At 43.2% G+C, this 25,977-nt stretch overlaps 3 protein-coding genes and 1 pseudogene across 4 annotated transcripts; all 4 read right to left on the bottom strand.

Annotated features, from left to right (window-relative positions):
- On the bottom strand, positions 1 to 2,804 carry LOC104444303 (glyoxylate/hydroxypyruvate reductase HPR3). The gene is made up of 2 exons (XM_010057960.3): positions 2,282 to 2,804; positions 1 to 1,073 (listed from the first exon to the last, which is right to left on the bottom strand). Exons 1-2 carry the CDS (start codon positions 2,768 to 2,770, stop codon positions 525 to 527), a joined length of 1,038 nt encoding a protein of 345 aa, XP_010056262.2. The 5' UTR covers positions 2,771 to 2,804; the 3' UTR covers positions 1 to 524.
- Positions 2,805 to 3,895: 1,091 nt separating this feature from the next.
- On the bottom strand, positions 3,896 to 11,654 carry LOC120293151 (annotated as a pseudogene).
- A 661-nt stretch (positions 11,655 to 12,315) lies between these two features.
- On the bottom strand, positions 12,316 to 15,660 carry LOC104444304 (glyoxylate/hydroxypyruvate reductase HPR3). Of its 2 annotated transcripts, XR_005550978.1 has the most exons (3): positions 15,131 to 15,660; positions 12,600 to 13,671; positions 12,316 to 12,471 (listed from the first exon to the last, which is right to left on the bottom strand). XR_005550978.1 is itself a non-coding variant. In XM_039312250.1 (2 exons), exons 1-2 carry the CDS (start codon positions 15,614 to 15,616, stop codon positions 13,147 to 13,149), a joined length of 1,011 nt encoding a protein of 336 aa, XP_039168184.1. In that variant the 5' UTR covers positions 15,617 to 15,660; the 3' UTR covers positions 12,316 to 13,146. The 2 variants fall into 2 exon arrangements, 1 of the variants encoding a protein (XP_039168184.1); XM_039312250.1 differs by having other exon boundaries at positions 12,316 to 13,671.
- A 5,532-nt stretch (positions 15,661 to 21,192) lies between these two features.
- LOC104444305 (glyoxylate/hydroxypyruvate reductase HPR3) lies at positions 21,193 to 24,740 on the bottom strand. Its single transcript, XM_010057963.3, is given in 3 exon segments — positions 21,193 to 22,759; positions 22,761 to 23,168; positions 24,179 to 24,740. Coding segments are annotated over 3 exon segments (1,014 nt in total). The 5' UTR covers positions 24,668 to 24,740; the 3' UTR covers positions 21,193 to 22,642.
- Between the last annotated feature and the right edge of the window lie 1,237 nt (positions 24,741 to 25,977).

A 25,977-nucleotide genomic window follows, 5' to 3' on the forward strand; every position in this document is an offset into this window, starting at 1 on the left:
TTTCCTCCTGAAGTGCAAACTTTTCAGAACATATTTGCCACCAAAGAAAACGCAATATTACAGAAGTTCCAGGACATCAACATTAGAGAACTAGAGCTACATACACAACACAAGATCTGATCATCTATTTTCAATTTCATGGAGAAGTGTTCAGTGATCAACAAGTCCCCATTCTGGAGTCTTGCACCCAATGACAAACGTGACAGTTAAAACAAGCCCTACCCAGTATCATCATTCTCCCCTCTATTTCCTTCCTCGGCTTCTTCGTAGCACCAGACAGATTATCATACAATCAGTTGGCTTTCGCCAATTTCAGAAAGGATTAACAACAAATCCAACAGGATGAAACCATCACAGGGAAGAATATAATAGACAGCTGGTTGGCTCCTTTTCAAGATGATCGTATTATTACCATCCCATGGCCACGAAGAGTTTGGTTAGCCACACCAAACATGCTTGTAGTGATGCAAAACAAATGCCCTCAAGGCACACATATTGAGAGCAAAGTTCGTAGAAAGACTGCTTCAGGAAAAGCCAACTGAATCGAGTTTAGCGGTGGTAACAGGAGAAAGCAAGGGCTTATTTGAAAAGAAAGCTTCCAAGTTCCCAACAACGAGATCGCATAAATTTGATAAGGTTTCCGGTGTATAGACAGCTCTATGCGGTGATAACACGACATTATCAAGAGTGAGGAGCTCTTCAGGAACACTGGGCTCATTCTCAAACACATCTAAGCCAGCGCCTCCAAGCTCTCCCTGGACTAGAAGTTGCACCATTTCCTTTTCATCAATAATCGGTCCACGCCCAATGTTGACAATCACACCATCCTTCCCCAGAGCTAATAGTACTTCCCTATTGATCATGTGGTGGGTTTTCTCAGTCAGGCCACAACAAATTACAATGGCATCGCAGTTAGTGGCGAGCTCATGGACATTGGGATAGAAAGTGTACGAAACGTATGGCTTTTTCTTCCTTGAGTGATATGAAATGGCACATCCAAAGGCCTCAAGCCTTTTAGCAACTTCCTCGCCAATCCTCCCCAATCCAACAATTCCAACTCTCTTGCCGCCCAGCTGCAAGTGAAATTACCACCACAAGCAGAGAAGATCTAATTTACACTTCATGTCTAATTAAGACAGTATAAAATCAAGTCGTGTAAAATGGAATAAATTCTCCCTCAATCATGGAAATAAACGACAGCATACATTCTACATCTACACCTCAATAGTAACAAAAAACCACACAAGCATGAGTTAACTCAACCAGTTCAGAGGACTTTATGTTATGCCGCATCTGTTAGTCACCCTACATGTCGCAGTCAATTCCAGGGAAGATAAAATATTCACAATTTCAGTTGCCTTGCTATAATATACTTTGTGCCAAGACTGCAAAACATGGAGCAACCCATATTACAATTTCGACAACAAAATCAGTAATTGCACCACCGAATTTACTAAGCCAAGCCAGAGGATGCTCAAGACCCTATAACTCTATTGAACAACATATCAAATTGAACTCCCCATCAAAGCTAAACCTTGGGAACTAAACATCTACATTAAATGGAAGATCTTACCTATCATAGTTGCTGTTATAATCAAATGCACAAACACTAGATAAATCAAAATTATAAAAATTTAGGAAGTTGAATGTGTTACAGTGGAACAAAGGGCAATAACTAAATCCAATCTTTCAAAAGTCATCTATAAATAGAGAGGGTTTTTTGCCCATCATGACAAAAAAGCTTTTCATGCATGTAGTCTTTATATCTTGAATTACTAGTGTGTGAGGTCCGTAAAAACTAGAAGATAGACTCTTCATACCGATCATAGCTTTTTCTCACCAAACAATCATGGTTGGCCAGCCCAAAGAGCTAAAGGTCCGGACTTGCAGGCTCATCCGGTCGGTCTAAACATCCTCCACCTGATCAGACCAATTAATGGTGCAGTAGTCTACTTCTAACATCAAGTAGCAAGTGAAAACCATGCTGTCCTATTCAACTATTCATTCTCCAAAAGTCTGATCAGTACAAAGCACATCGCGCCGGCTGTCATATGAATTGTGTATACCCAAGAAAACTCATCATTCCCTCCACAGTCTAAAGTTCGAAACTTTAACATAATGTAACAGAGCACATAATCACCAATGGCGAAACTCAGTTCTCAAATTGTCGATTACCGAAAATGCTGACACTTGCGCATTCAATTAAAGCTCACTTTCACTAAATTCTATCAACGACGAAAATTGTTAAAGACAGATAAATAGATTAATCGAGCATCAAAACCTTCGATCCGAGCGCAAATTCACCCTCGCTCCTCCACGACCCACGCCTCACGTACCGGTCGCTCGCCGACAGCTTCCTCAGCACGTCGATCAGCAGCCCGACGGCCAAGTCCGCCACGTCGTCCGTGTACACGTCCCCCGAGCAGGCGATCGCGACCCCGCGCCTCCGGCACTCGGCCAGGTCGATGTGGTTGAGGCCCGCGCTGGTGGTGACGACGAGGCGGGCCTCCGGGAGCCGCCGGAGCATGTCGGCGGTGACCGGCTCCCTGCCGGAGGAGTAGATCGCCTCGGCGGCGCGGGCGTCGGCGGAGGAGAGGAAGTCGTCGAAGGGGAGCGGGGATTCCCACGGCTTGAGGAAGAGGAAGCCGTCGGGGAGGGGGCGGTCGATGAGGGAGAAGTGGTGGGGGTGCCGGAGGAGGAGGACGCGCGGCGGGGGCGGCGGCGGGGGGGGCGGCGGAGGAGCGCCGTCGTTTCGGGGGAGAGAGGCCATGGGAAGTCAAAGAGTAGCGATTGAGAGAGAGAGAGAGAGATTCCGTTGCCATTGCTTGGGAAAAGTCGTGGAGACTGCGGAGGAATTTGGCGCCATTACATTATTGACGTCATTTTACTTACCACCATTATTTTAGTTTAAAAAGAGGCAAGGGTAACCAATCCTTGCCAATATAGTAAAACTCATATTCAAACTAAATGAAAATTGTTCAAAATGCAATCTTAAACCTTTTAATTTTATTAATCGACTCCTAAATTTTTTCACATTTTGTTAATCTAGTCAATTTTGGCGAAAGTCATTAATATAGACGCCTGGTCATCCTATATAACATTACCGACACTAATGTGGATAAATTTTATTATTTTTATAATATGTTTGTGATCTTCTTTTTTTCTTTTTATTCTTTTCTTTTTTCTCTCCTCCTTTGTCCACTAGTTGCGCAACCTTGACGATTGGTTAGCGACCAATCAGAAGCTACAATTGACAAGGGAACCTTGCCAACCCTAGGCGAGACTCACCTTGCCCAAAGCAGGCATTATGTAATCCTCGCCAGTCATAGCCACAAGCTAGTTTTCGATCTTTGCCAAGGTTGGGCTGCCAATAGAGGAAGGAGGAGAAAAAAGAAAAAAAGAAAGAAAATAAAAAGAAAAATTAAATTAAATATTTAAAATTAATAAATCATTTAACAATCACTAAATTTTGTCCACGTCAACGCTAGCCGTGCTGCATAAAACGGCTGATGTCCATGTCGTAATTTCCGATAAAAATTGACTAAAATAATTACATTGGCGAATTTTTAAAAGGTTTCAGACTTTTTAGACAATTTTCCCCTCAAACTGAGGTAAGAACATGGAGTGAACGATCACGAAATAGAGAGAGGACTAGAGAGAGGAAGATAGAGAGTCATAAAGGTATATCAAGTCTAAATAAGTTATTGACCTATTTAAGACCTTTATTATTTTAAGCTTTACTATTCTAAGCCCATTTACTGAATATAACTAACTCATATAACATCTCAGCCCATCAAATATAAACAAAAGGATTAACAACAAATCCAATGGGACGAAACCATGTTGTCATCCTGCGGCCACAGGATGACAACATGGAGCGGCCGGAGCGGCCGGTTCACTCATCTAACGCAGGGGAAAGAAAGGGCTTATTCAAAAAGAAAGCTTCCAAGTTCCCGACGGTGAGATCGCATACATCCGAGAAGGATTCTGGAGTGAAAACAGCCGTGTGCAGCGATACTACGACGTTTCCGAGAGCGAGGAGGTCTTCAGGAACGTCGGGCTCATTCTCGAACACATCCAAGCCGGCGCCTTTGAGCTCTCCTTGGACTAGAAGCTGCACCATCTTCTTTTCGTCGACGATCGATCCACGGCCGACGTCAACAATCACCTTCCTTCCCCAGAGCTAACGGCAATTCCCTAGTGATCATGTGGTGGGTTTGCTCGTTCAGGCCGCAGCAGATCACGGAGTGTCGCAGTTGGCGGCGAGCTCGTCGACATCGGAATAGAAGGGGTACGGAACGTATGGCTTCGTCCTCCTCGAGTTATACGAAACGGCGCAGCCAAAGGCGTCGAGCCTCTTAGCGACCTTCAAGCCGATCCTTCCCAATCCAACAATTAGAGAAGATGTAATTTACACTTCATGTGTAACTAAGACAGTAAGATCATGTCATATAAAATGGAATGAATTCTCCCCAAATTATGACATATAAATTTGATAAAACAAAAATCAGTAATTGTAGCATAGAATTTAATAAGCCAAGCCGGGGGATACTCAAAGGCCACAGAACTCTGTCGAACAACATATCGGACCAAACTCCCGATCGAAGATAAATCCCAGGGTCGACTTATCTATCTTAACTGGAAGATCTTATCTATCATATTCACTGTTATAGTCGGACACATGAACACTAGATCAATCGAAGTTTAAAATTTTTAGGAAGTCGAATGCGTTAGAGTTGAACGAGGGAACATCTAAATCCAATCATTAAATAGATCACCTATTAATAGAGAGGTTTTCTTGTCCCTCGTGACAAAAAAAAAAGCTTATCATGCATATGGTATTATCCCCTATAAGACATCTGATGTTTGGGTCGGATTGATAGTAATCCAACCCAAATAAACATATTTAACTCATTTTGGGCCATTTTTATATAATGCAAATTTAGTGATCTATACCCAATACATAATCAACTCAAACTATATTGTTAAGACAATTCCGTATTTAACCCAATTTATAAAAACCCACACTCAATTGGAGAGCGAGTGAACGAGCATGAAATCAAGTAAGGGTGAAAAAGGAAAAAGAGAGTCATATTATGTTTAAACCCATTTACGACTTGTTTACTATTGGATCCAAGAATTTCAATGACCCTCGAACAAGTGACGGTCATGACCAAATTGATGAAAGTGTTAGCAAACTATAGCAATGGTATAAATGACAGGCATAGTATGTTAAGCAATGGATTGATCAACCATTCAACTAGAGAAAATCTAACTAGAGAAAATCTTTGGACTATGATTGATTAATATTTCAATTCGAACCGAAAGTATGAAATTCGGTCTCTTGTAAGGAATACGCGTGCTGAAATTTAAAGAATAAGATTTTTTAAAGAGAATGTTGGACGGCACACAAGAATTTTGATTACATCCTTGTATACGGAACAAATTGATTATGGGAATGTAAATTGATTTTTCTTTGGAAAAAATAAAATGCTTCTTAATGATGCAAAAACTATGGGCTTATATTTTAAAGATTTTGAGCCATTTGATTAGACCCTTTTTGGCCTCAATTTTTTTTCGGGCCCAAGCAGCCCATGAGGGCCCTAGAGGCGGTCGACCGAAAGAAGAAAAAGGGGGAGCGGGAGGGGGAAAGAAGTCACTCATACTTGTCCATGCTTACCTTCCACTTGTCCTTTTCATGAGAACACTTGTCACCTGCATGCAAAATCCAATGATTGCTAGCTATTAAGCCAACAAAAGGAAGAGGGGGAGGCGGATTGTTCGAGAGAGTGCGGCCGAGAGAGAGAGAGAGAGTTTGGGCGAGTGAGAGAGAGAGAGAGAGGGAGGGCGCGAGTGTGAGCCGTGAGGGGGAAGAGGAAGGCCGTCTTCCGCCGTGTCCAAGCTGCCGCCATTAACGCCGCTGATCCGCACCGCCGTTGAGCCAAGCCGAGACCCTCCCGAACCATTGTTTTTGGCCAACGATCGAGTAGAGAGGTTTAAGGCAAGTAGAAGTTCTTCAATCTATGTTTTGCTTGCTGTTTTATCTAGCTAAGAGTTGGTGGATGTGAGAAAGGTGAAATTTTAGAGCTGCATGTTGGATTTTGGACATGTAAGATTAGATCAAGAAAACTAGGAAAAACAGGGCATGCATTGTGGATTTTGAATTTGAGATGGAACAAGAATTTAAAAATCTGACTATAGAGGATTTTTGGAAGTGATAAGGCTGTGTTATAGTGTAATACACTTGTATCTATTTGATTGAGGATGTTGGAGGTCGAAATTCAAGGAGTAGGAAAAACTCTCATTAAGTTAATGGACTGTTTTGTGAAGAACAGTGTGACCCTCGGTGACTTTTTGATTTTTCTGTAACTTTCCAGCCACAATTTGACTTAGATTTCTTAATTAAAGTTAGATAGAATATCTGTAGGAGTAACATATAAAAAATTTAGCATAAATGGACAAGATTTGGTCGACGAAATGATTTTTATACGGAAATGCTAAATCTGGAAATTTTACAGAAACTGTAGCAAGAAATACCGAAATTTTTACTCTCGATACGTATGGAATTTGACTCGGTGTTCTTCATGATATTTGTTCCTTTAGGTATCATTGATAACTTGTAAAATTTCATAATTTTCTGAGTCCATTTAATATATATGTTAAAATTTCTACCATAACTGTGCATTGTAAAAATCGAGTGCTCTATCTTCGAATTTTTCACAAAGGTGTCCGAAGGTGAAGGTGTTTCGAATGGCTATGTGAAATGATGGTATTGGCTGTGGATATTTGTGCAATATTGAGATGTGTTAGAGGGTCCATGAGACGTCTCGTTTTAGCATTTGAAAATGTTTTGGTGAATTAAAATGCTAAATTGTTACCGTTGAGCCCTCGGGTCAACAATACCTCGGAGTCGGGATGCCCAAAGGATCGAGTGAGTCGATGCCTTGTGGATGCCCGGTGGCCTTAAATGGTTGAATGCCGGAGGTTATTCCCCGAGAGCTTTGGGATGCCCGGTAGTATGCTAGTCGGTACGTAAATCCGGATGGCTAGGGTAACCATTTTCATGGGAGGCCCTCGAGGTTCCTCGTGATACCAGGTGGGGTACGAGATGCCTAGAGGCGCAATTCGCTCCAGATGCCCAATGGCCTTAAATGGCTGAATGTCGGAGGCTTTCATGATGCCTGAAGGGGTGCAAATGTTGGAGGGACGCAAACATTGATCCTTCGGGGATGAAATCTTTTGAAAAATAAAATGAATGATTCCATTAAAAGTGTGTGTGGGTCTGGATATAAGACTGAGTATATGGCATGTAATAGAACGTGATGTTTCAGTTTGACCCTATGATTGAGATTTATCTATCTTGAATATGTTGCACTACACATTAGGACTACATTGTTATTACATTGATGTTTTTTATGATTTTGATACATACCTATTGTTAAATTTCTTGTTTTGTCTACCATACTTGAATTTGGATATTAATAGTAATGCTTGATATAGCTTAAGGAATCTTTTACTGCTGAATGGTTGTACTCACCTCTTTGGGGACTAACATTTTAGATTAAGAGATGCCTTTGTTACCGATCACACGTGGTACTTTCTATGGCTTATTGTCCGACGTTGAGGTTAAGTGTTCGGAGCATTCCTATGTTGGTGTTCGTGGACTGGTGTTCATCCGTGTTCGAGTTTTAGTTATGTATGACATGGGTCTACCTGATGGCTCTGTAGTCTAGGAGTTCTTTCTGTGCATGTTCGTCGCGACGAGATCATGATGGGGATGCTGCCGCCACCAACCGATGCACCGGGCTGGGTGTGATTGTGCATGTGACTGGTAGCGGATGACACTTTTTGGATAGCCGACACTAGATGATGGATCGGTGCTCAAACTAAATAATACAATGCAATGCACACCAGCTACACCTTTCATATATATATAGAGCCGAAACACATTTATTTACATAGTTTAATCAGACATCAAGAGTCGGTACATCAAAAGGCCAAGGCTTTACTAAGCTCGGCTATAACCCAAAAGTACTCGACCCCACATCAGTCATGTACACCGATCCATCATCCAATGTCGGCTATCCAAAAAGTGTCATCCGCTACCAGTCACACTCACAATCACACCCAGCCCAGTGCATCAACTGGTGGCGGTGGCAACATCCCCATCATAATCCCATCGGGACGAACATGCACGGACAGGAACTCCTGAACTACAGGGCCATCAGGTAGACCCACATCATACATAACTAAAACTTGAACATGGATGAACACCAATCCACGAACACCAACACAGGAATGCTCCAAACACTCAACCTCAACATCGGACGGTAAGCCATAGAAAGTACCACGTGTGACCAGTAAGAGAGGCATCTCTTAATCTGAAATGTTAATCCCCAAAGGAGTGAGTACAACCACTCAATAGTAAAAGATTCCTCAAGCTATATCAAGCATTACTATTAATATCCAGATTCAAGTATGGTAGACAAAACAAGAAATTTAACAATAGGTATGTATCAAAATCATAAAAAGCATCAATGTAATAACAATGTAATAACAATGTAGTCCTAATGTGTAGTGCAACATATCCAAGATAGACAAATCTCAATCATAGGGTCAAACCGAAACGTCACGTTCCGTTTCATGCCATATACTTAGCCTTATATCCAGACCCACACACACTTTTAATGGAATCATTCATTTTATTTTTCAAAAGGTTTCATCCCCAGAGGACCAATGTTTGCGTCCCTCCAGCATTCGCACCCCTCCAGGCATTACAAAAGCCTCCGGCATTCAGCCATTTAAGGCCACTGCGCATCTAGAGCGAATCACGCATCCAGGCATCTCGTACCCCACCTAGCATCACGAGGAACAGCCTCCCATGAAAATGGTTACCCTGGCCCTCCGGATTTACGTATCGACTAGCATATTACCGGGCATCCCAAAGCTCCCGGGGAATAACCTCCGGCATTCAGCCATTTAAGGCCACTGGGCATCCACAAGGCATCGACTCACTCGATCCTTTGGGCATCCCGACTCCTGAGGTATTGTTGACCCGAGGGCTCAACGGTAACAATTTAGCATTTTAATTCACCAAAGCATTTTCAAATGCTAAAACGAGACGCCTCATGGACCCTCTAACACATCTCAATATTGCACAAATATCCACAGCCAATACCATCATTTCACATAGCCATTCGAAACACCTTCACCTTCGGACACCTTTGTGAAAAATTCGAAGATAGAGCACTCGATTTTTACAATGCACAGTTCTGGTAGAAATTTTAAAATAAATATTAAATGGACTCAGAAAATTATGAAATTTTGATACATTATCAATGAGACCTAAAGGAACAAATATCATGAAGAACACCAAGTCAAATTCCATACGTATCGAGAGTAAAAATTTCGGTATTTCTTGCTACAGTTTCTGTAAAATTTCCAGATTTAGCATTTCCGTATAAAAATCATTTCGTCGACCAAATCTTGTCCATTTATGCTAAATTTTTATATGTTACTCCTACAGATATGCTCTCCAACTTTCATTAAGAAATCGAAGTCAAATTGTGGCTGGAAAGTTACAGAAAAATCAAAAAGTCACCGAGGGTCACATTTACTTAATATAACTAATTCGTTTATGACCCACTTAACCTTCATATGGGTTAAGAAATTGGTCAATAACCCATTTTGACGGATCTGTTTAAGTCTTTATCCCTTAAATTAGTAGTGCTACCCACTACAAGACATCTAGGTCTAGAATAACTCGAAGGTAGACCCCTCGTTCTGATGATGGCTGCTTATCGTCAATCAATCACGGTTTGCCAGCCCGAAGAGTTAAGGTTCTGGACTTAGGACCTCGTCCGCTTGGTATAAACATCCTCCACCCAATCAGATCAATCGATAGTGGTATGATCAAGAAAACACTTCTACCTCAAGAAAGAAGCGAAGATGATGCTGTCCAATTCACCTATTCTTTCTCCAGAAGCTGATCCATACGGAGCGAATTACACCGTAATGATTACGTTTCAGCTAAGATGCCAAAGCTTTAACGTAATGTAGAAGAAAGTACATGATAATCATCGATGGCGAAACTCAGTTGTCAAATTGTCGGAGACGGGTAAGGAGACTGGGGGAGCACTAATACCTTCGAACCGAGTGCGAATTCTCCCTCGCTACTCCACAACCCACGCCTCACGTACCGGTCGCTCGCCGAGACCTTCCTCAGAACGTCGATCAGCAGCCCGACTGCCAAATCTGCCACGTCCTCTGAGTACGCGTCCCCGTGCCAGCAACCACGATCCCGCGCCTACGGCACTCAGCCAGTCGATGTGGTTGAGGCCCGCGCTGGTGGTGAAGACGAGGCGGACCCCGGGAGCCGCCGGAGCATGTCGGCAGTGACCGAAGCCCTGCCATTGGTGAGGATTGCCTCGGCCAGGCGGGCGTCTGCGGAGGAGAGTAAGTCGTCAAGGGGGAGTGGTGATTTCCAGGGCTTGAGGAAGCGGAAGCTGTCAGAGAGGGTACGGTCGAGGAGGGAGAACTCGAGGGGGTGCTGGAGGAGGAGCGCACACAGTGGGGGACGGCGGCCAAGGGGCGGAAGAGCGCCGTCGTTTTGGGGTAGGAGGCCATGGGAAGACGAAAGTAGCGATGCCCACCAAACCTCGTACACCTTACAACTGACTGAATGCTGGCAGCCTCGTACCATAAAACTGGCATCAATCATGTCGCCACTCACGAGAAACACTAAAAGCTCCAACACCAACATCAATCTTGTCTACAGTAAAAGCTCTCGGTCCTGTCACATTCTTCAAACGAAGGTACAGATCTTATGCCGGTTTTAGCATCCTTTTTCTCTTTTAAGGATCACGGGTTCAATTATTGCAGATCACGCCTGACTTCCGTAACGTGTTTTGACACATGCTGGTAAGTACACTGCACTTATTGCATGCTTTGATCTTTTTGACTCAGCATATGACGAAAGCCAGACCCCCAACTCATGACCAGATTGAACCGTGAAACAAACCGGCAGGGACAGTGCCGGCACGGTACTCGGTGATCTTGAGGAACGTGGGGAATGGCGAGGACGATGTACGGGCAGGGAGGGTTGCACCACCCCTCCCTCGTCTTTGGGGAAGGGCGTAGTTAGGCGGAAGTTGGTGGCGACGATGAAGATGGAGGGGCTCCCCGAGTGAGCGGCACCACCGGCGGTCGTCCGCGCACTTGATCTCAAAGCATGCCTTGCAGCTCAGCCCATTGCTGAACAGCGCCGAGCTCAGGGCCGCCGTGTTCACGCTGTAGCCCTGGCTTTACAAGTTCCCGTACCCACAAGCCCCGCTCGTAACATTTTCCACGAGTGAATAGGCAGATCTCGATCGAAAAATGAGAGTAATTTGACAGGTTAATATCATCCGCCTCTTCAAATACTGTACTGATGTCACATATCGAGACACTAACATTGCAGAATCTTCAAATAGGGACCAGACTTCAGTTAAACTAGCCGGTCCGGTTCTCGGTTCAATTTGGCAATCCGATTCCATATTTGATAAAGAGTTTTGCGAACTCTCGTGACCGGCATTACTCGGAGGCAAATAATGTCAGGAGTGGGAGGGGCATCTAGGGGGTTACCCCTGGTGCCGGAGGCGTCGGAGCCGCCATAGAAGTCGCTGTAGCTGTTAGGATAATTGATAAAAAATAAAGTCGAGAAGAAACGAAAAAAGGATGGATATCTATATTCTTAGTTGATCTGATGATGGATAATGTGGGAGATTTAAAAGAAAAAAAAAACGAATAAAACAATGCTATAGGAGGTTCATTGATTTATTTTTTTATGAAAGATACGATTAAGGAGTGCCTTCGAGATACAGATTAACCATAAATTATACAGGAGTTTATCTTCAAACCTAATACGAGTCCATCCATTGGAGATGATAAATTTTCGCTATTATTAATCAATCGACTCTTGGTACATTCAATTCCACTTTGTTTTCAAGCCAATTACTAAGGGCGGGGGAGGTCTCATTTAATTTGTCTTGTAAGTTTATTTAAGCTCAATTAAAGCAATTTAAGAGTCTATAGAATTTTATGCTCGGTTTATTTTGTGGAAAAAAAATATTCAGAAAATAATTTCCTAATAAATATCAGTTGTATCACTTGAAATATTAGGTAAATTTGTTTGAATATAAGAATTATTCACAAATTAGTTTCTGAAGTTCTACGCATTGAGTTTGCTGAAAATGATCAGTTCATAAAAAAATCATTTATGATGAAAGAAAATATGTACACTTAAAATTAGAAAAATAAATTTCCTAACCTGAAAAGGGACAAAAAAATTTCCTGAATAAGATTTCCCCGTTAGGCCCCATCAAAGCTGCAACGAGCATTGCAACTACAAAAAGCGCAGATACTGTGCGACTCTCCTAATCCGCAAAAGCTCTCTCCTCTTAGGAAGAGACGCCCGGAAAGCCTTTTAATTCTCTGGGCCCAGAGGAAAATGCAAAGTCAGAATATGTTCGTTCTATGAAGTGATCTGGTGATTGATGAATAAAAAGTAGCAAGAACAATCATTTCTTGTTTACCCCATTTTCCCAGTTCACCAAACTTACCGTGACTCCTGAATTTCCACAATCTGCTAGTAGCAAAAGCTGAAGTTGGGCTCTGCTCTGTCTCCAACCAAAGCATCAATCATCTGAAGCCGAGACCGATGATATGCAGCTTGTAGGGCCGGAGCAACTGCCCGGAGCAACCATCCAAACACGCAAGGAAGTGTACCAGGTGATGTTTGTATGAGCTGATGCACGGTGTCTTGAAAAACAAGAACTCCGGATAGGTTTGGGGAGATATCGCCTTATCATGCCACGCGGTATAAGCATTGCATGATAAGGCTTTGCAATCAATCAAAGCCCGCTAAGGATTAGAAAAAGAATCTCCAAAGAGATGCCTGAGAAGCCTTCTTTGTTTCTTCCCCTTCCAATCTTTGTGGCATCATGAATATATGAATAATAACTATTGCTAAAACCCAGCGACCATTTTGCACTCTACAGTCCGTCAGTGGAAACCAAACCATGGATCAAATTCTAGGATTCTCATAAAAAGACTCACCGGGCCCGTCCCTCAGGACTTGAACTGTAAATGGGATGGTGGACAGCTGGTTCACTCATCTAACACAGGGGAAAGCAAGGGCTTATTTGAAAAGAAAGCTTCCAGGTTCCCAATGACCAGATCACATAAATCCGAAAGGGATTCCTGGGTAAAAACAGCTCTATGTGGGGATAACACGACATTATCAAGAGCAAGGAGCTCTTCAGGAACATTGGGCTCATTCTCAAACACGTCTAAGCCAGCACCTCCAAGCTCTCCTTGGACTAGAAGTTGCACCATTTCCTTTTCATCAATAATTGATCCACGCCCAATGTTAACAACCACACCTTCCTTCCCCAAAGCCAATAGTACTTCCCTAGTGATCATGTGATGGGTTTCCTCGTTCAGGCCACAACAGATTACTAGGGCATCGCAGTTAGTGGCGAGCTCACAGACATTGGAATGGAAAGGGTACGAAACGTATGGCTTTGCCTTCCTCGAGTTATATGAAACAGCACATCCAAAGGCCTCAAGCCTTTTAGCAACTTTTAAGCCAGTCCTTCCCAATCCAACAATTCCAACTCTCTTGCCTCCCAGCTGCAAGTGAAATTATCACCACAAGTAGACAAAATATTATTTACACTTCATGTATAACTGAGACAACAAGATCAAGTCATATAAAATGGAATAATTCTACACCTCACTAGCGAAAGAAAACCACACAAGCATGAGTTCAGTCAACCAGTTCAAATGGCCCTACGCTATGCCACTTCTGTTACTGACCCTCAATGGATTGTCCAACTGTGCTTCACAGTCAATTCCATCAGCATAAGAGAAGATAGACATTCAAAATTTCAATAGCGTTGCTATAAAACACTTTATGCCATGGTGTGAACGACCCAAATTACAACATTTAGTAAAAAAAAAAGTAATTGCACCAATCAATTTATTAAGCCAAGCCAGAGGATGCTTAGGACCATATAACTCTGCCAAACAACATATCAGACCAAACTCCCCATCAAAGATAAATCCCAGGGCAGAATCATCTATCTTAACTAAAATATCTTACCCATCGTATTTACTGTTATAGTTGGACAAATGAACACTACTAGATCAATGATGACATACTATTCTACATCTACACCTCACTAGCGAAAGAAAACCACACAAGCATGAGTTCAGTCAACCAGTTCAGAGGGCCTTATGTTACTGACCCTCAATGGATTGTCCAACAGTACTTCACACAGTCAATTCCATCAGCAAAGACATTCTCAAGAGAAGATAAACATTCATAATTTCAATCGCGTTGATATAAGACACTTTACCCATGGCTGTAAAACATGGAGTGACCAAATCATAACATATGGCAAAAAAATACCAGTAATTGCACCATTGAATTTATTAAGCCAAGCCAGGGATGCTCAAGTCTAGACCATATAACTCCATCAAACAACATATCAGACCGAACTCCCCATGAAAGATAAATTCCAGGGTCGAATCATCTATCTTAACTTGAAGATCTTACCCATCACATTTACTGTTCTAGTCGGGCACAAGAACACTATTAGATCAATTGTAGTTTAAAAACTTAAGGAAATAGAATCCGTTAGAGTTGAACAAAGGAAAGCAACTAAACCCAATCTCGACTTAGGGGCTCATTTGCTCGGTGTAAACATCCTCCACCTGATCAGACCAATTGACAGCGAAAGTAGCGAAAACTATGCTTGTCCTATTCACCTATTCTTTCTCCAAAAGTCAATCCATACAGTGCATATCGCGCCGCAGTCAAATGATTGTGTTCAGCTAAAAAGCTAATCATCAATCTCTCCACGGCCTACAGTCCGACGCTTTGACATTATGCAGCAGAGAGCACATATTCATCAATGGCGAAACTCAGTTCTCAAATTGTCGAATACTAAAATGCCGGCTCTTGCACGTTCCATTAGAACTTGCTTTTACCTAATTCTCCTGTCATGATTGCTAAACACTCACCTAAACAACCATTAACGACAAGAATCGTCAGATGCAGGTGAAGAGATTGAGCGAGCTCGATTACCTTCGAACCGAGTGCGAATTCTCCCTCGCCGCTCCACGACCCCCGCCTCACGTACCGGTCGCTGGCCGAGACCTTCCTCAGCACGTCGATCAGCAGCCCGACCGCCAAATCCGCCACGTCCTCCGAGTACGCGTCCCCCGCGTCGGCGACCGCGATCCCGCGCCGCCGGCACTCCGCCACGTCGATGTGCTCGAGGCCCGCGCTGGTGGTGACGACGAGGCGGACCCCCGGGAGCCGCCGGAGCATCTCGGCGGTGACCGGCGTCATGCCGGAGGTGAGGATCGCCTCGGCGGCGCGGGCGTCGGCGGAGGAGAGGAAGTCGCCGAGGGGAAGCGGCGACTTCCAGGGCTTGAGGAAGCGGAAGGTATCGGGGAGGGGGCGGTCGAGGACGGAGAACTGAGTAGGATGCCGGAGGAGGAGGACCGGCGGCGGCGGGCGGCGGTCGAGGGGCGGAGGAGCGCCGTCGTTTTGGGGGTGGGAGGTCATGGGTGGGAAGTCAGGAGTTGTGATTTAGCCCAAGGGGCCCAAGAGACGGAACTTGATCATGTTTGCAGCCGCTGTAGCAGAGAGCCGTTTGGTTCAACTTTAGGAAAATAGATTTGCATTTCTTTAAGTATTTTTAAATGAGTAGATATTTGGTGAAGACAAGAGTATTTGGATACTTATTTTGGTGTATATTTTGTAAAGTAACTTTCAGATGAAAGAAAAAGCAAAAGAAAAAAGGAGGAGGAGATGCAGATACGTCGAAGAGGGCAAAATCGTGGGGAGGCAACTTGAGCTGCTGGCGATGGTGGTACTAATGGTGGTAGGGAGGCGACCGGTGGCGACGATGGTGGTAGTGGGGAGGCGAGGTCGAGCGACCCCAACAATGCCACCTAAGATTTGCCAGAGGTCACACAGCCTCAAGCAGCAACGCTCGGGTCACAAAACCTAAACAACGTCGAAGATCGCCCAACCTTATGCCGCCTTGCGCAACCTCAAGCAAGGCTTTCTGGCAGCCAAATTTAGTCACCCGTGGCTGAGCTCTACCAATTGAGCTTCACCAATGGACCAACAAATCCAAGGAAGAATACGATAAACGGCATTTTTACTCGCCGGCTACCGGCTGTACGAGGTTCCTAGGTCACAAAAAAAAAACCCGATTATCAATGAGGGCAATATTGGAAAGACAAAAAAAATTAAATCCTCACTTAGCATGCCAAAAATGTTAGCATTTCCAAATACCTAATTTTTTTTTAAAGGACTTTGGGGGACTTAGGCTACCTTTGATTCAAAGATTTCCAATGGAACTTTCCATTTCTCTAAAAGCCCTGAAATCTTTGGGCCATTTGGTTCAATTTTTTTGTTAGTTTTCAACTTTCAACTTACCATTAAAATGCTGAAAGTTCAAAGTTAGCAGGGATTAGTTTTGGGTTTTCAGTATTCCGCTGAATGTTGAAATTATTTTTTCTCTTCTAAAATTACCCTCACTAATTTTTCATATTTCCGATTTTGCCCCTGTTTTTAAATTGAAAAAGGAGGCAGCCCTTCGCCAGTGCGGCAAAGGGTTTAGTTCAATTTTCAAAAAAAGAAGGAAAAAAAAATCCATCAAAGCCCATTGCAAAAATTTTCTTTACCAAACACACGTTCAACTCAAAGTCCATTTGCAAAAAAAATTTACTAAACACAATTGCATTTCTCCAAGTAACTTTAGGCTTTCAGCATTTGCATTGGACTATGCTGAACCGAACGCAATTAAAGTCCTTTGGAAATGCTGAATTAAATAGGGTTGTCTGGTACAGCTGCCGCAAACATGACCTTACCTACCATGCTAATCAACCATATATCATAACATAATGAGAGTAACTCTACATGGAAAGTAGGATTTGGACTGGCCTGACAGTCTCAGGATCCCCCCCCCATGCACCAAAGTCAAAGTAGCATTTTGGACCACTCCCCATGTATGGACAACGACACATGAATGCTCCTTTGGTTCCTACTGAATCCACACATTCAAGCACATTTGAATTGGGTCGGTCGACTCGAGTCCACCTGATTCATATCTCGGATCCACCCGAATTTGATGTTCTTCTTTTCGTCTCTTTGCCCGACCCGATCCTGATGGACCCGAAGAGATACGCTACATGTGATGCTAGGCATATTAACAATGATGTCACTACGTCTGAATATCATAGCAATGCAATGGCTTGTCCTGTTGAGAATCAAATGCGACGCCAATTATTTGAACATCGGAATTGTGCTTGTTTGAATAAGAAAGCAGTCTCGTCGAATCTAGCTTTGTAGGGTGGCGATGCTTGAAATGACACGAGGATATGACTCGAACATGACAAAAGTCTACTTATGAGAAATTCTAACACAACCTAATATGATCATTCGAGAGTTTCTTTTTTTCTTTTTGATCAAATCATTCGAGACTTATTGAAACCAACACATTCTTACAATCTTTTAGTTTTAGAAAAAAAAAGTTAATCTTATGAAAATTCAAAATAAATAAATTTACCCCAAATTGATTTTTTAACACCAAAAACTCTAAATCGTTACATTTGCGTCAAATTTAGCCTTGGTTTTCATTAAATTGGATTAATATCATGAAAAAATCATGAACTGGTACATTTATAACAAACCAAAGACATACCTACCAAATGTCATGTGTCATCCAATGTAGTAATTTGAAAGTAAATTTAATAAAGATTGGTGAAGAGCAAATTTGTTACATGTATATTAATACGAGGCTTTTCTTAATATTAACCTTTAAAAAAAGAATAAAATTTTGTATTTACATGGGAATAATTTAGGCATAGCCCAATATCACATGAAAAGCCAATATGAATGGATGGGATTTTGGGTGCGTTTGGATGGATTTTTGGAGAAAGTATTTGGGAAAATGCAAAAGACTTTAAGTTAAAAGAGTTTTCCAAACACAATTTACAAATTGTGTTTTTTAACTTATAATCTGAAAGTTCATTATGAAATACCTTTAAGCAAAATAGTGTTTGAAATGTGATTAAAAAGAAAAAAAGAGAAAAATGCATTCAAAAGAAAAAGAAAAAAGTTGGTTAGCAAAGGGCAAGCGACCGCCGACAATCGAAATTTGTGACCAACGGCCGATATCTAAGATTGCAAAACCTCAAGCCACCCCAGAGACAATCAATGAGGGCTGCCTAGGGTCGAGCGACCATTAGAGACAACCGGCGAGGGCCACATGGGGTCGGGCGACCCCTAGCGAGGGGCGCACAACCTAGATCTGGGTCGCCACAAGTTACGGTGAACACGACGAGGGTTGCCTGGTCACGCAATCTCAGGCGGCCCTTCATAAAGGTCACACAAGATCTAGGGTCGCCACGACTTATCGAGGTTAAACGATTGGCTAGCGACAGTCAACCACACCGACCTCTCTCTAGCCCGTCACTAACCCCTCACAGCCACACACAATCACGCCAGTCAACTCAATGGAGAAGAAGATGAACAGTGATATCACAAGAGCAAAAAGGAAAAATAAAAAATAAGTGAGGATAGTTTTGGAACAAAATTTTTAAACTAAACCCTAGTGGCATTCCGAGGATACAGGAAAGCCCAAGGTGCCAGACAATTGCTTGAGGCAATGCTGGGCTTTTCTCAGAAAAAACCTCTGTTCATTGTGTTCGAGGGACATGTCTCAGTAGTGTATTGGATGGCAAATCCCCCCACCTTGCTCGTCCATTTTGTTCAGTGTGCCTCAAGCCTCGTGGAGAAACCCACGTCATACAAGCAAATCTCTTGTGGGCCTCTTGCGCTATGCGGATGGATGGGTCTGTGCATACAAAGCTGACACAATCGCTACCACAGACGAAAACGCAACACCCAGGACGCTCATCTCCTCCGAGAATCCGAGAAATCCAAGGAATGCAGACAAGAACCGACTGTTTAAGCTTTGCAAAGTAACGGATAGAAAAAGATCCCAAGAAGAAAGGAGAGGGCAAAATGGGTCGACGGGGAGAGGCTGCGGAAAGGGATCGATTTCGCCGTCGGAAGATTCGAGGAGAGGAGGCGTGGAGGACTCACAGTGGCGATCGATTAGATTTACATTTAGGTCTTAAGATTAAAACAATAATAATAATGGGACCGATTCAGTCTGTCAGTCCGATTCCCCCTTCCCCAAGAATTGGAAACCAGACCGAAAATCACCGATTCTAATTTTATGAAAGCATGAACCAAGCGTCTTTGGGAACTGCTTAAAATCAGCTCGTTTGGACGATTCTCAATTCGGTTAATTTGTATTACTCATCCCTATCGATATCCACAACTCCTTCACAAGCAGAGCATGAGTCACATATTCTAAGAAACACCATTCTATTATATTAAACAAATCATGAGGAATTGAAAAAGTCAAAACTACTGCAATTTTTTTCTTTATAGCAAGCCGCATGATTAGTCTCGAATGATCAAGTTGGGTCAAGTTGGAATTCCTCCTAATTAATTTTTGTTTTGTTTAAATCATATCCTCCTGTTATTTCAAGCATAGCCGTCCTACAAAGTTACGTTCGATGGGACTTTTTTTGACATCGGCATACTAACTAATTTGAAAGAGCACAATTCCGAGTTTCGAATAACAAAAGTCGTGCTAAATTTTCAGTAGAAGAGATATCAAATTGCTATGATGTCTGGTCATCCCAAGATCAATCTTAATATACCTAGCATCACGTGCAGTGTACCTCTTCGGGTTCATTGCAATCGGATCAGCCAAAGTGACTAAAGAAAGAACATTGAATTTGGGTGGATCCAGGATATGAATCAGGTGGACTTGAGTGGACAGGCCCGATTCAAATGTGCTTAAATGTTTGAACTCAGTAGGGACCAAAGAGCATTAATGTATCGTTGTCCATACATAGGCAGTGGTCCAAAATGCTACTTGGGACTTTCGTAAATGGGGGCATCTTGAGGTTTTTGGGGCGGTCCTAAACCTACTTTCCATGTAGAGTTACTCTTGTTATGTTCTGTATATAAATGACTAGCGTGGTAGGTAGGTCATGCTTGCTGCAGAACCAGACATGGCTGTACTGTAATATTCAATGGGATTCTTCTCCAATCATCCATATGGGGTTGATAACAAGAGACGCGGGAACCCTCAAAGCCGTATGAAGAATTTTTTTCAGAATTCATCGTCGGTTAGGCTTGTTGCCTCATAACTTCTAGGATGCGTTTAGTTAAAAGAAGAAATTGGTGGTGAAAAAGAAGATTGAGGAGAAACCAAAATGAGCTATGTTATAAAAAGGGCATTTATATTTTGTGTAGATTTGGTTATGGTTAATGTTGAGATTTCTTTTAAAGAAAAATAAAGGAATGAAACAATGTCACAGGAGGCTTAAACCTCAAGGTACTGGTTACTCATACTTGATAAGAAAATTATTTTATTTATAGATTCAATTGTACTTAGGTTACGCATGACAACGCTTCTATTCTGGGGAATAGTTTTTTTTTTTTTCAGAAATAATTATTTTTATTTACGTCTTTAACAATTTCCGTAAAAGAAGTTAACCCGTTTGGTAACTACACAAAATTTCAACTCCCGAAATAGAAAAAGAATAGAAATGTGTTTGGTAACGCAACAATTTCTTTTTGTATTTATTCATTTTTATTCTTACTCACGGATCACCGCGCCGTCGTCACGCCCACCACCGCCACTACACGACTGCCGGTCGCCGAACGTCACCGCCAGCTGCTGCCGCAAGCCCATCGGCCGCCCCCTCCTGCAGCCACGCGACCGCCGGCGGCGACTAGCGATCGACGGTCAGCGGCTTCGGGCAGTAGCTCCGGGCGGTTGACGGTGGCCAAGAAAGAAAAAGAAATTAAAAAAAAAAAAGAAAATTAGATTATTTCTAGAAATTGTTTCCTAACAAGAAGCAATTTTTTTTTCGCTTCCCGTTTCTTTCCAAATCTATTCCCATTAACTTTCTATTCCTAATAAAAAAACTTCTTTGCGTTAAAATAGGTTTCTGTTCTTTTTTTTTGTTCCTAACAAAAGAACAGAAACCATTAGAAACAGAAACGTTCTCATGCAGTACCTTAATACAAGAAAGGCGATGCATTGAAAATGACAAAGTTTCACTATTGCTCATTAATGGACACTTGCCACATTTTCATTCTACAAGCATGGATGATGTCACAAAATTAAGAGCGCGGTCCTAATTAGAACATCATCGAGGTCATAAAGGAAATGTCGAGTCATTTCAGATCGATCCATGGCATGGCGCGGTGTGGCGTCGACCCTCTGGAAACCGCAACCTATCCTTTTAGCTTTCACAATTTTTCAGAATTAGGCACCTCCACCCCAATCAACTCTCCTAATTGCAAAACATCTACTCGATTGGCCTCCATCAATGTTGCACCGAGCATCGCAACCCCAAGAAAAGCATGTGCCCACTTTTGCGCGACTCTCTGCTTATCCTCAAAAGCTCTCTCCTTTTCGCAGAGGCACACCCAAGAAAAGTCTTCCGCTTTCATAAGCCAAGGGGAAATTGCAAAGTCAGAACACGTACGTTCTGCGAAGCGACTGACCATGGCGAAGGTCGTGGGGATGCTCTCCAGCGAAGTCGTTGTAGGCAGAGGAGGGCAATGGTGATGCAGAGCAATGCCTGTTCCTTGTTGGTGAGCGTAAGGAGCTGTCGAGAAGGTCCAAGAGCCTCCTGTTTGGAGCCAATTGCCTTGCCCAAGAAATTAAATCCGCCCTCTCAAACTCTTGCCATCGGAGAGGCAGTCACTTGCAGCAGCCTCTGCCCCGAGCCGAGGACCAGAAGCGAGACGCCACAGCTAAACACATCGTGTTTCTCTGACAATTGCTCACCGCCATTGTACTCGGGGGCAATATAGCAAACAGTTCCTCTCATACTCTCAGCGTGCTACTAGCACCACCGCTCCAGTATTACGTCGCCCGCGCTCATGCAAGACCATTCCTGGCTAATCCTCCTCCCGTTTCTCAGCTCTCCGCACAATCCGTCCATCCACCAATCGACGCTCCTTCGACTACTCCTACTCTTCCTCTTCTTCCTCTCCTGCGCCAAGTTGTTATCCTTCTGCTGCCACCACATTCCCCCTGTCACTTGAACAATGCCCTCACTTCTTCTTCGTCTTCTTGGAGAGCTCATCACAGAACTCCTCCCTCCACCACTCCTTCGGCTTCTGCTTCTTTTTCTTCTTCGGCACTCCCTCCTCATCTGATAAGGCCCACCATTCCCACCTTTCCCACCGCTTCTTCTGCAGCTTGAGCTTCCAGCTCGACCCCTCGTCTTTCACCACATTGGGGATGAAACCCAATCGCCCTTGAATCTTTCCTTCCTAATCTCACCGCCGATCCACTCCATGACATAATCTTTCACTCTCCCCGACCCAGACCCTCCTACATTTTCTTGACAAGTGATCCCCCACCACAGGAGCCACCCTTGATAAAATGTGCTTGAACACATGAACTCTGTAGAGAAGACTCACCGGGCCTTTCCTCAGGACTTGAAATATAAATCGGACGGCAGAGCAGTCGGTTCACTCATCTAGCACAGGGGAAAGCAACGGCTTATTTGAAAAGAAAGCTTCCAAGTTCTCAATGACCAGATCACATAAATCCGAAAAGGATTCCGGGGTAAAAACAGCTGTGTGTGGGGGATAATACAACATTATCAAGAGCAAGGAGCTCTTCAGGAACATTGGGCTCATTCTCAAACACATCCAAGCCGGCGCCTCCAAGCTCTCCTTGGACTAGAAGTTGCACCATTTCCTTTTCATCTATAATTGATCCACGCCCAATGTTAACAACCACACCTTCCTTCCCCAAGGCTAATAGTACTTCCCTAGTGATCATGTGATGGGTTTGCTCATTCAGGTCGCAACACATTATGAGGGCATCGCAGTTAGTGGCGAGTTCACAGACATTGGAATAGAAGGGGTACGAAACGTTTGGCTTTGTCTTCCTAGAGTTATATGAAATGGCACATCCAAAGGCCTCGAGCCTTTTAGCAACTTTTAAGCCAATCCTTCCCAATCCAACAATGCCGACTCTCTTGCCACCCAGCTGCAAGTGAAATTATCACCAAAAGTAGAGAAGTTATTATTTACGCTTCATTTATAATTGAGACAACAAGATCAAGTCATATTAAATGGAACAATTCTCCCTGAATCATGGAAATAAATGACGACATACTATGTACATCTACACCTCACTAGCGAAAGAAAATCACGCAAGCATGAGTTAAGTCAACCAGTTCAGAAGGCCTTATATTATGCTGCTTGTGTTACCAACCCTTGATGGATTGTCCAACTTTGCTTCACTGTCAATTCCATCAGCATAGACATTTTCAAGAGAAGATAAACATTCATAATTCCAATCACGTTGCTAAAAAAACACTTTATGCCATGGGTGTATGACAGAGAGTGACCCAAATTACAACATTTGGTAAAATAAAAAAAAACCAGTAACTGCACCATTGAATTTATCAGGCCAAGCCAGGGGATGCTCCAAGCCATATAACTCTGTCGAACAACATATCAGACCGAATCTTACCCATCATATTAACTGTTAAAGTCGGGCAAATGAACAACACTAGATCAATCGAAGTTAGAAAATTTAAGGACGTTGAATAACCAAGGAAAAAAACTAAACTCAATCTCGACTTAGTGGCTCGTTCACTCAGTATAAACATCCTCCACCATATCAGACCAATTGATGGCGAAACAAGCGAAAAATGCTTGTCCTGTTCAACTATTCTTTCTCCAGAAGTCGATCCATACAATGCGTATCGCACCGTGGTCAAATGATTGTGTTCGGCTAAAAAGCTAATCATGAATCTCTCCACGGTCCACAGTCCGAAGCTTTGACATAATGTAACGGAGAGCACATAATCATCATCGATGGCGAAACTCAGTTCTCAAATTGTCAAATACTAAAATGCCGGCTCTTGCACGTTCCATTAGAGCTCGCTTTTACCTAATTCTCCCGTCATGATTGCTAAGCACTCATCCAAAAACCCATTAACGACGAGAATCGTCAGAGACAGGTGAAGAAGATTGAGCGAGCTCGATTACCTTCGAACCGAGCTCGAATTCTCCCTCGCCGCTCCACGACCCCCGCCTCACGTACCGGTCGCCGGCCGAGACCTTCCTCAGCACGTCGATCAGCAGCCCGACCGCCAAATCCGCCACGTCCGCCGAGTACGCGTCCCCCGCGTTGGCGATCGCGATCCCGCGCCGCCGGCACTCCGCCACGTCGATGTGGTTGAGGCCCGCGCTGGTGGTGACGACGAGGCGGACCCCCGGGAGCCGCCGGAGCATGTCGGCGGTGACCGGCGTCTTGCCGGAGGTGAGGATCGCCTCGGCGGCGCGGGCGTCGGCGGAGGAGGAGAGGAAGTCGTCGAGCGGGAGCAGCGATTCCCAGGGCTTGAGGAAGCGGAAGGTGTCGGGGAGGGGACGGTTGTGGACGGAGAACTGAGTAGGGTGCCGCAGGAGGAGGACGCACGGCGGCGGGCGGCGGTCGAGGGGCGGAGGAGCGCCGTCGTTTTGGAGGTGGGAGGCCATGCCGATTGAGATTGAGCGTCGGTCGAAAGTAGAGAGAGACAGAGGTGATTAATTTCGGCCACATTCATATCGGCCATCCATGTCATGCGGGGCCGTGCCTAAATTATTCGCCATGTAAATACAAAATTTTTTTTTTTAGATTAATATCACTAAAAATCTCATATTTTAATGCATATGATAAATTTACTTTCTATTAATTTTTACTAGATTGTACCATCAAATTACTAAATTAAATAATACATATTATTTATTTATGTTAAACTAAGAGTAAATTTATCGTAAATATATTAATTTATAAAAGTAAATTTATCATAAATATATTTATTTGAAATTTTTCATGATATTAATCTTTTTCATAAACTAAAATATGATAAGAATGTGTAGGTTCCAATAGGTATCAAATCATCGGATCATGTCGCATCATAATTTCTTCTAAATAGATTTTCGTTGTGTTCAAGTCATTTCCTCGTGTCATTTCAAGCATCGCTACCTTACAAAGCAAGGTTCAATAAGACTGCTTTCTGATTTGAATGAACTTCTGATGTTCAAATAACATGCATCACATCAGATTCCCAATAGAAGAGTCATCGAATCGCTATGATATCCGAATGTCGCAACATTAGTCTTAATATACATAGCATCGCATCTGACGTACCTCTTCGGGTCCATCATGATTAGGTCAAGCAAAGAGACGAAAGAAAGAACATCAAATTCGGGTGGACTTCCAACCCACCCAACTTAAATGTGCTTTGAACGTGTAGACTCTGTAGGGACCAAAGTAGCATTCATGTGTCGTTGTCTATACACAGGGAGGGGCCCAAACTGTTACTTCGGACTTTGGTGGATCGAGTCAGTCCAAATCCTACTTTCCTTGTAGAGTTACTCTCGTCGTTTTTTGTATATGGTCGATTAGTGAAGTCGATAAGATCATGTTTGCCGCTATACCAGACATGGTTGTACTGCAATATTCGATGGGATACATCTCTAATCAACCATATGGGGATGATAACAAGATTGACAAAAGTGGACAAGAGAGATGAGGACACTTGAAGACATGGAGAAATTTTGTCATGATTCAATCTCGTTAGGCTTGTTGTCTCGTAACTTTTAGGATGAATTTGGTTGAAGAAGAAGTAGGTGGCGAAAAGGAGAATTGGAAAGAAACCAAAATGGACGATGTGATGGAAATGGCATCTATATCTTGCGTTGATATGGTTATGAATAATGTGAAGAATCATTTTAAAGGAAAATAAGGGAATGAAATAATGTTATAAGTACTTACCCATTCACGCATGGGTGCGTTGGTTGAG

The sequence above is a fragment of the Eucalyptus grandis genome, chromosome 5 (assembly GCF_016545825.1).
Source record: "Eucalyptus grandis isolate ANBG69807.140 chromosome 5, ASM1654582v1, whole genome shotgun sequence".
NCBI classification, from domain to species: Eukaryota; Viridiplantae; Streptophyta; class Magnoliopsida; order Myrtales; family Myrtaceae; genus Eucalyptus; species Eucalyptus grandis.

Bases quoted from the DNA above. Each gene is read 5' to 3' on its own strand.
- LOC104444303 (XM_010057960.3), bottom strand. From the start codon at position 2,770: ATGGCCTCTCTCCCCCGAAACGACGGCGCTCCTCCGCCGCCCCCCCCG. The intron at 1,074-2,281 runs GTTTTGATGCTC...TTTCACTTGCAG, and splicing joins AATTTGCGCTCGGATCGAAG to CTGGGCGGCAAGAGAGTTGG.
- LOC104444304 (XM_039312250.1), bottom strand. From the start codon at position 15,616: ATGACCTCCCACCCCCAAAACGACGGCGCTCCTCCGCCCCTCGACCGC. The intron at 13,672-15,130 runs GTAATCGAGCTC...TTTCACTTGCAG, and splicing joins AATTCGCACTCGGTTCGAAG to CTGGGAGGCAAGAGAGTTGG.